Below are 10651 nucleotides of genomic sequence, written 5' to 3'. Positions count from 1 at the left end.
GAGATGTGCGCATAGCAATATCGATCGCCGGGCGGTCACATCTTGCCACGCGCTCGAATTGGGCGGTAGGCCGGCCTAAGACAACGATTTTTAATAATTAATTACTCGTTAACTATTACGAAAAGTGCAAAATGGTACAGGACTTTTCCGTTCATCTCGACCCGTTTTACCTTCTCAAAAATTTTGTCGGATATGGAAAGACTCACCCTGTATAACCGAACCGCGAGACGCAGCTCAAATGTTTCTCAAGCGAGTCATCCTTCTACGTATCGTTTTACTAAATATTCTTTATGTTCTCGTGTGTGTAATAATTGCTTCTTTAAATCTATGAGAATAATCATTTCATCTCATTAAGCTACGACGACGTGGTCTCTGCGAGCATTTTGTTGATTCTCCGTTACCCGAGGATTATCACACTTCGAAATTCCACGCTTCCAACTCAGCATGGTTACCTTTGTTGTCTCAGACATGCGTTGCGGTCTTATGTACGGCGGCTACGGGGCATCTGGGGGTGCCTGGTGGGCCCGTCACATGGGCCTGCTGCTGCCACATTCTTTGCTCCCGCCTACGAGAATCCCATCCCAACAGACGACACCGGTCACGAACTGCTCGCCCGTTCATTCGGAACCTCTCAGTCCGGCACGTCCCGGATCACCCCGAAGATCCACGCCGGAGAAGGCCAAATTCGGTGAGATTTCATTGAATCTCTCTTAAATCACCTTGCAAGTGTTTAGCATGTTACGACTGCGGGACAGAGAAGAGACTCTCGCCCAGGGCATTATTGTCTAGAAAGCACCAGGTCGTACCGAATTTGTCGGAGCAAGTCAGTTCGAGTTATAGTTTGTTAACTTGATGATTTGATCGATATACTTTGAAAGCATCAATTATGCGCGTGAATTCTGCCATTGTTTCGTATACTATTATATGAAAAAATGCCCGGTCGCTGAATTGGGCGTCGTATGTATAACGTAATTGGACCGACATTATGCAAGTTCAATAGTAATAAGTGCAGAGACACGAATATTTCGGTGAAACAATTGAATATTTTCACCTGATAACGATCTCGACTTAGAGGAGTAAGTCTAGTGAAGTTGCCTCTAGCCAGCCACCCGGGATAAACCTTTTTCAGAGCGTTTCAAACGTGCTCTTAAAAAAAAAGTAGACCGGTTAATGAGCAATTATCGGTAAGTGGGTGCTATCGATCGACCAACGTTGTCACATCATTTATCGCCGCCGCTCAACTGCATGGATACTAATTACGATCAATTAATTGCTATCTGCGCATATGTGTGTATCTACATGGTGTGCAAAAACTATAAAATTTCTCCGCCTTTCGTGATGATATTACATGATCGATCATAAATTATCACTTCTTTTTATCGATAACATAATGTAACGATGGCACGAAGTTTCTTGTTTCTTTGTGTTGTGTGTCCGCGTTATAAATACGCTCAATGAAATTTATCATGAAATATTTTAAATGCATTGAGAAAAATGTCCGGTTAAATATAATCGGATAATCCAATTACGTAACAACAAACGGATATATCCGATTAAGTTGTATATCCGATACAAAGTGTGATCGGTTTTTTCAATCAAGTTTCATCGGATAAATTTCGTCGGATGTATTTGTAATTTAATCGGAAAACGTAATCGTAATTGTTTCTTACATATTATAAAATTCACACCGTCCTATACGTAGGAAACATTCTTTTTAATATCAAACAGGCGAAGTAGTGCATTTGGTCTTACGATGCACGCGGTTCGATTAGCCATACGGTTTTCGAAACGAGAGATGCGGCGATTTGGCGAGCGTTCGACTGTCGAAATAGACGGGCGACTTCTCATTTCAGAGGAGGAGGTGCCGTTGAACCTCAGCACGAAGCCGAGCGACGTCTCGTCGAGCGTCGGCAGCAGAAAAAGTGAAATCTGGTCGCCGGGCTCGGTGTGCGAGAGGGAGGCCAGGGAAACGAGAGCACCGTCCTCCAGGAGTCCGTCCTCGACCCCTATAATTACGCGGCAAATTCATCATTCACCGCTTACACCGCCCTCCTCGACGGAAAGGACTTTTCAAGTGAGTGTTCCCTATACCTCCTTATTCTCACTGATGCGCTTTATCCCTGCTTCATCGGGCACCGACCGCTGAAGTTGTTCGCTCCGTTATGGAGTTGTTGACGCGTTGCGAAGTAGGTACTCAAAAACAGCGTACTCGATCGTGACTTTTAATCAACATAACGCAATTCTCTCTTTAAAAGAGAAGCGCGTCTTGGAGAGAATGTATTCCTCGTCGTCTCAATCGATTCGGAAAAGTAGAATATCAAAGTTTCTCGACTTGCCGAAAACACTCGGTACTACCGTTGCAAAGAACATGGTGTAAAGATACAAGGTGAAGCGGTCTGGTGGATGCGCAGTGTCTACCAATCAGAAGTGGCTCAAACTACCGAATTGGCCAATCAGAAATTTGCATTGACCTGCAAATAATTGCGGTTGAATGCAGAAAGAACCAATTAACAATTTTGTGCCTCAAAAATTGGTTTACATATGCGCAATGTTTCAACTTGTATCTTTACACCGTGGTAAAGAAAGAAACTTTGCACGACGCGCAAATCGTACAGGCGATTCATTGCGAATCCGCTGTCGCGGAAGGTGGCCGATAGGCTTTCGGGGAAGACGACTGATATCGGTCCTGGAAATCTCGACTTCACGATGTTCCTATCGGCAAGTGGACCGCACGGTCGCGCGCGTGTCTCGTACGATGCCGACTTTACGAGGTCGGCAAACATTCGACTCGAGCTTTTACTGGCGATCGCGTCTCGAACTCGTAAAGAAGCTTCGATTTCCACACGCGACTCGTATCGACCGAACGTCCGATCGCGGCACCCCTAAACAACGTATCGCCGGCGGTAATTGGTACCATCTTAGCGACCTTCCCCTCTGCTTTTTCTCCGTTCCTTCCCTCCGTTTTAGAGCTTTGATGCGAGCTATCTGTTTCCGAGAATCTAACCGCACAGTCGTTTTAACTGACAGCTATAATCAACCCATTGACATTAATAGTTTACTCGACGGGAGAATAAGCTGTCCGTTGATTGTTTGGATTAATTCTGTTTTTTTTATGTCTCGCTAATAACAAGTTGTTTGATTACTTTTTAAAGGGCAAACATAATATTTTTTTATAGATAGACCACTGAGGAAATATTATGAATTCAACGTAAAATGCTTAGAACTACGACAAAAAGTTGTCAATTGTGAGCATCTAAGAAATATAACGGAATGTAAAATTGATTAGAAGATTAAACAGCAACATTTGAGACGGAATTGACTGTTCTTCTTAATCAACGTACTTTCAATGTTTCGCAAATAAGTTAACTTGGTGATTTTTCTGTACAAACAAAGACAAAAGCATTATTCTCGGCCGGATTAACAGTTACGAGCTCAGCTTCTCAGAACGCGACAGCTTTTGAAAAAGGTCGCTGATGATCGATATGTGGAACTGGTAGATGTCCGTTCTTTTTTTTTACGAGCCACGGGAAAGTTCTCTTTGCCAATCTGACGGTCAGGTCACGTTGATTTTCTTGAAAATCAACGTTTTTCTCCTCCAACCATGCGAAGATTTTTAATCGCACAGGATAAACGGTTTATTCAGGCGCGTGTCAACCTACATACTAAATATAGCTGTGCACAAATTTTGGAAGTAAAACGACTTGAATTTTTATAGCTAATTCAACAATTAATAATCACGTTTCGATTGGTGATCGATTTAACGAACGCTACTGCGTATCACAGTAATATTTCGCGGAGCAAATGTAAATGCACTCCAGCAGGCGGCTAAAGAAACTAAATAAATTCCGACGGATCGTTATAAGAGCGGCCCGTAATGACTCCGTATCACTTTCGAGCAGCTTTAAAAGAAGCGCCGTCAAACGTTTACGTTTAAATTAGACATCATCGTCTGAGCCATCACGCATCTGTTACAACACAGGCACGGTCTATAATCATTAACATAACGAAGCAATCCGGACGGACGAGTTGTCGAACGCGCGCCGGTCCATCCTCGCGGCTTTATCGCGGCGCGACGTTTCCTCTCGGTACGCACTGAGGCGACCGGGGTTTTACGCGTGTCTACATACCGAGCGTAAAACCGGTCGATCTCCGTTCCGTTCGGAGAAAGAAAAAATCGGACCTGGGCGCGCGGAGTCACGCGATATGAATTTCTTCGGGGCGCGCAAATACCCTTAAGTGCGAGCCGGGGCGAGGAAACGGGTCAAACGTTTTCGACGAGTACACGGACCTCGACAAAAGACCTCGCCGCCTCAATTACGTGTGATTGAATGGAAGTAGAGAAACTCGCCTCGCCGTGGTTTTATGTCCGCGACACGTAACCGTAACTCGACATATTAGGATATGTGGGCCGCACACACGCGCGACAATATGCATGCACACACGTGTACACGTGTGTATACGTTATGTGAAATTGACGTTAAACTCTTGATATCCCTCAACCTTTTAGTCATTACTTCAGCCTAGATTTAGTCACCACAGCTCGCTATTAAAATGCTATCAGCTTCGAAATTAGGGTATTAAGATAATCGGATTTCCAACTCTTACGATTTTTTTTCCAAGTTTTAGAATTTGCACTTTTCTTACTGCACAAATGTATTACCTATTTTGTAATTACATCAATACTAGCAGAAAGAATTTACGATTAATTGTCTGTTCTACTACTGACACATGCTTTCGCATTTCATTACAATTTTGCTTTTGGTATCAGCGATTTTCGTAAAATCTTGTAAATCTCCTTACAAGAATGTACAACCAGAAAAAAGATTTAGTTAGATTAAACAAATGAGATACGTTGAAATCATATTTCTACTAAATTTATATCTACTTGTACTAACAATAAGACACTTGCTAGATTTGAAGAAATGGATACGAATTCTTTTAGAAATTCCAGTCTCAATCAAATAAAATTTTTGGTTAAGGTAAAGAAATCATTTCTTCGAAATGAAACAAAAGTCTAGTGAGGTCGAAATTCAAAGACAATTTGTTTGATTTCAAACAAACTTTTTTTCTGGGTGTAAACGCAAAGATTTTAATAGATCAATGTCGCGAGCTTTACGTCCGCTTTCAGGCGAGGCTGAAGGGATCGCCTCTTTTTTGACAGATGCAACTTTCACTCATTTTATTCGCTGCAATCTCATTTTTTACAAAGTATCAAAATTGATAATATTATAATTTTTAATAACTCACGAGTTTCCAAACGAGATTCCCCGATCAAATAACACTTTTCTTATGCGATTCACCTGGATGTTTCTATGTTCTGCCTTTGTGAGGCTTAAGCTTAAAGAGAAAATGGCTTAACAACGTGCCACTCGCCTAGATAATTAATCGGTATTCGCCATTCGACGATATTTCGGTAAGCCGTCGTCCGTGGGAAAGCCGCGGTCTTTTTTATTTAATTCGCGCCTTCGCCGACGAGCGACAGATGTTCCGGGCCGGGCACAAAGAGCGTCGCAAGAGATTAACGGTAATTACGCGATTTCGAGGAGCTGCGGCGAATCGCGAGGAGCGCGTAAACTGGAAGGCGGCCGGAGAACAAGACGTAGGCACGGACTCTCTCTCTCTCTCTCTCTCTCTCTCTCTCTCTCTCTCTCTCTCTCTCTCTCTCTCTCTTTTCTCCCCTCTATCTCTTTCTCGGCTTTGTTTCCGAATCGTACCGGAAGCAGACGCTTTCGTGCGGCGACAATGGCGAAGCCGCCTCGTCTCGTCCACCTTCCTTCCCACAATCCGTCGTTTCCTTCGCAATCTCTCGACACAGGCGTGTTCCGGCGGTGCTTATTAACGAAAACCCTCCCACCAAGACGCCGCTTTCCTTTCTTTTCCCTCGTCCTTATCCGCGAACTGGATGACCGCGTCCCACCGTTGACCGCTCCGAGAGCATCTATCTTGCCAGGTGGACGACGAGCGCAATTAAGGGTGACAATTGTCGCGGGCGTCTCTATTGTCTCGATCGGTGCACCGACAACACGACCATCTTGCTTTAATTACGGCTAAGTGGCCGAATATACTCTGTCCTTTATTCTGACATTTAACGGTTCACTTGCATACGTTGACTGGAAGAGTCTCCTCGTCGAAAGACAAAACCGGGCAAAGTCTTTATATTATTACGTTTAAAATCTGGACTATACAGGGTGTTCCAGAAAGAAAGGTATTGACCTTTCTGGGGGGGGGGGGGGATTATAGTATCGGTCATTTTGAGGAAAAATGTTCATATGAATAAATGTCCCGTTCCCCACTGTTTCCGAGATTGAGCTATTCGAATGTACAGCTGCAAAATTACTGACAAGAAAGAAATACTACGTACCGTTTCTAATATTTATCGTTGACGATTCGGTATTCTGCGCGTGGGAAAGCGTCGACGGTATTCTCCAACAGCAGCAGTAGCACTACCGTCACAGAAACCGTAAACGTACGGCATATCCGCATATTCGACATTAGCGAATATGCCAGGCAATTTGAACATTTCTACAATGTTATCAGCACGACAGTCAACAGACGTACAAAAGTAAATTCCCTTTTCTTTTTAAGTTTACCCTTTTATGGGTACGCCTTTCAACCGTTACGTTATACCAGCGTGTTATTTCTAAAAATTCCTTGAAATTCATTGTGCTTAATCGCAAACACTGAATCCAACACTAGGTCAATATTCTTATCTTAAACTCCTTCAGGTGCTGAATCTTTGTAAATTTTCCCCGACGGAAAATATGCGGGACAAAGGTCGGGATCGAACCGAGGACCCTACTATTACTAATCACTCGTGTTAGCGCAGAGCTACACGTCATCCCAAAAGTAAATTCCCGCATTCTTTTATGAGACGTTGGATGAAAGGTGAAGCGTACAGAAAAAGAGTAAATACACGAGCCATTCAAGTAGCTGTATCTCGGAAACAGTGGGAAATGAGTCATATGTTCATATGGACATTTTTGCTTAAAATCGACCGATACTATCACCTCCCAGAATATTGACCTTTCTTTCTTCTGGAACACCCTATATACAAGATATAACTGTGAGATTTAGTATCGAGGCTGGTCCTTTCTTGAGTATCCTCGCACGTACACAATGTGTCACCGATAATCTTTGAACGTGCTGCATTCCGAGAGTTCTATCGACGATCCCGCCGAGAGGGCAACCGCGATATCGCGATAATCGCCGATCTCCGTCACGCGGTCGATTATGGCTTTCCTTTGAGGCATGTGTATAAAGTTCACATATGTACATAGAGCATACATATGTATAGAGTTCACTGCTTTTAGGAGACACAAATCGACACACGTTAACCACAGATAGATAAGACTTCTATATGCTACTAGACTGCTATCTTCGAGCTGAAAAGTGTGGCAAGAGTCCCGCCATGTCTCACTAGGTAAATAAAGTAGCGTGCGTGCACACATGGAGGAAAGCCCTCCCTTAAGAAAAAATGCAGTCAAAACTGATAAAAAAAAACTGACCACTAACTGATGAATAACTGATCATTGTAACTGATGACAGCACAACCGGTGTATTGAAACAATTTTACCAGTTACTAATATAAAAGCTGGTCATCTGTTCAGTTTTATATTCATTAGTAATTTATAAAACTTCCAGTTCTAGTTGAGCCATCGGTTGAGTCACCAGTTGTAGCTGATCAGTTGTCCAGTTGTCAGTTCAGTTTCCTTTCACTAGTCCTGTTAAACATTTTTTTATAACAGCATCAGTGATTTTTATTGACCGTATCTGGCAATTTTTATAATACAGAAAATTTATTGCGAAAAATATTACCTCAGCCAGGGTTTGAACATGGACCTGCCTTCTCTCTGAGACGCCCGTCTAGTTTTCGCAAATAAATTTTCTGTATTATAAAAATTGCCAGATACGGTCAATAAAAATCACTGATGCTGTTAATTACTGCTGGCGACTTTTAAGAATATTCTTACTAATTTTTGATAACAATGTATATATATTACACAAGTATTTCATTACTATTGTTGTTTGTGTAACAGTAAAACTATTACAATTGATTATTGACCGTCACAAACTTACTAATTAAGAAAAAGAACTGATGCTGCTTTTTCTTAAGGGCTCTATTATAAGATAGGTTTTCAATACCCAAATTCAATCACAAATCTTTTTTCGCAACGATTACGCGATCTAACAATGAATTTTCCACCAAACAGATTTTGCTTCAAGCAATAAATTCATGGCGGAATCAACCGATGATGCCTATTATTGTAATTTAACAAAACCTTGCTATTTCATATTAGGGGATCCTATCTCATAATAGGAGACTTTCCTCTACTACTTTATCTTTACAGCTCGAAGGTAGTAGTCTAGTAGTATATAGAAGTCTGTGACGTTAACACTCCCGAGAACAGATTGAATGGCAAAGGTTCGTCCGAAATATTCGGAGCGTTCTCTTCGGTCAAAAACACACCCCGGCTCTCCAAGCAGAGTCGAGGAGTGTCGATTGAGATTAAGGGGATGCTGGAGTGATTCTGCACTTTTGCACCTTTCTAACCTAAAAACTGTCAGTTCACGGAAACATTTGTGTAATATACAAATTAAATGGCTTACGTGTACAGATCGAAAGCAGCTTGCTATTCCGGCCAAATGAAAGAACAATATGGCATCACTGAAACTAAGTTTGTAAGTCTAATAAAAAATAATAGTGAGCAACACACATACTACATGTACTGTATGTATGTATTGCTCACTATTATTTTTTATTAGACTTACAAACTTAGTTTCAGTGATGTCATATTGTTCTTTAATTTAGCCGGGATAGCAAGCTGCTTTCGATCATCTGTACACGTGCCATTTAATTTGTGTATTACACAAATCTTTCCACGAAACAGACAGTTTTAAGTGCAGAAGGTGCGAAAGTGCAGAATCACTCCAGCATCCCCTTAAATTAATTCTAAATGGAAAGCGACACGTGTCGATTTGCGTGAAAAATATCGACTGTGTTCGCCAAAACGAAAGCAGCCGATCACTGCCGGGGCAGCCTGCCTTCGAGTCCGTCCGTCCCGGAACGGCGAGGATTAAGATTCGCGCGCGGCGATATCACCGCGAAGAAGTCGAGTGTCGCGCGAAGACAGGTCGCTCTTCCGTATATATTGATCGCGGCGTGGCGTGAATCATGCGTACTCGCGCGCGCAATAATATTCCGCGGTTGGCATATTCATACCCTGTATAAATTGTCAGCCTGGACACGCATCGAGCCGCACCGTCGGGCCATTGTGACGACTGGCGCCCGTGTGACAATGAACTAGAAGAGTAAGAGAGAGAGAGAGAAGGAAACGAGTACGCGACGCTTCGTGAACACAGGTGCGCCTGGCGTCCCGGCGCCCAGAAGCGACGCGTCTTCTATCTCCCTCGTTGTCCGCTTTTATACCCTCTCTCGCGCGCTTGGAAAGCGGCAGACTTTGTGACGTTGATAAATCGCACCGTGAAAATGCAGTGTTTTACGAAAATTATAACAATTGACGCACATAGAGAGACAGAGAGAGAGAGAGAGAGAGTAAGAAACGCGTAGGCTCCAGCGAGCTAATTTATTATTACATCGCGTCGTTGTTACACGCAACGCAGGCATTTTCAGACGCTTTCCTTCGTAATTGATAAACAGATCGTGGAAAATTGCAGGAATTACCAAACATAATCGAAGCTAATCTCATTAATAGATTCCGAATGAACATTAATGTATGACGCGGAACAGATTCCCGCGAGGTCGAGGAGCGTATAGAATCGCGAAAAGAATTTTCTTGAGAGGGGTGCAATCAATATCGCGTGCGGAAACACGAGCTGTCCGGGAGAAATTGATAAATTAGCTACTTAACGGTTTAACACTTGGGCGATGGTGATTTGTCAGCAAAGGAAATTCCTGTTAACGGAACAACGGAAGTCTATGATCTCGCGTTACTGAAATCGGTCAAATTACATTTATGTTTCAGACGCGTATAAATATTAGAAATGTCAAAAAGTTATGAATTATTATTATTATAACCGTCGTTACGCGGGACCAGGGAGCAAACTCTTTCCGGCTCGTTTGATGAAAAGCGTAATAAAAAGTAATCAAGTTTCAAGGAACGTATTGTACTTGTATGCGTAATACAATATTTGCAGGGATGATTAGATACCTTTACTAAATAGACACAGCTAAGGTAAACCAATTTCTTTGTTTGTTATAATAGTGTAAGCAGTGCGGTAAGGCCTTCAAACGGTCAAGCACGCTCAGCACTCACCTGCTGATCCACTCCGACACGAGGCCTTATCCCTGTCAATATTGTGGCAAGAGGTTTCACCAGAAGTCGGACATGAAGAAGCACACCTACATCCACACCGGTGAGTGCCAGGCGATCTCGATCCACCGCGATGAGATTCCTTAAATGTTAACGAAATTGCGCAATTGAGTTTACGTCGCGACGAGTTGCGGAAAACGGTACAATCATTTTACGCAAATAACCCCGCACCGAGAAAAAATGAAGTTACTTGAATTAAACGTAAACGCCATTGTATTTGCTATGGATTGTACACTGATAGAAAAATATAGTTGAAATAACCATAATTTCACTATAATTTATAGTATCCTGAGGCGCCAAACATATAGAATAGTGCTTTG

The 10651-nt window shown here is 42.6% G+C and overlaps 1 protein-coding gene across 2 annotated transcripts in view; it reads left to right on the top strand.

Annotated features, from left to right (window-relative positions):
* Positions 1-10651, top strand: part of LOC105566103 (zinc finger protein 628) — a 48908-nt gene that overhangs the window by 9411 nt on the left and 28846 nt on the right. For both annotated transcript variants that reach the window (XR_001009244.1, XM_012019836.1), the window contains exons 3-5: positions 467-688; positions 1854-2074; positions 10224-10374. Coding sequence is in view for 1 of the 2 variants with exons in the window: in XM_012019836.1 (XP_011875226.1) it covers positions 467-688; positions 1854-2074; positions 10224-10374 (594 nt within the window). In the remaining variant the exon portion in view is untranslated. The remainder of the gene's footprint in view (positions 1-466; positions 689-1853; positions 2075-10223; positions 10375-10651) is intronic.

The sequence above is a fragment of the Vollenhovia emeryi genome, unplaced genomic scaffold (assembly GCF_000949405.1).
Source record: "Vollenhovia emeryi isolate VEMERY1.0 unplaced genomic scaffold, V.emery_V1.0 DF939147.1, whole genome shotgun sequence".
In the NCBI taxonomy this organism is placed as follows: domain Eukaryota; kingdom Metazoa; phylum Arthropoda; class Insecta; order Hymenoptera; family Formicidae; genus Vollenhovia; species Vollenhovia emeryi.
This window is presented reverse-complemented; position numbering and strand designations above follow the sequence as displayed.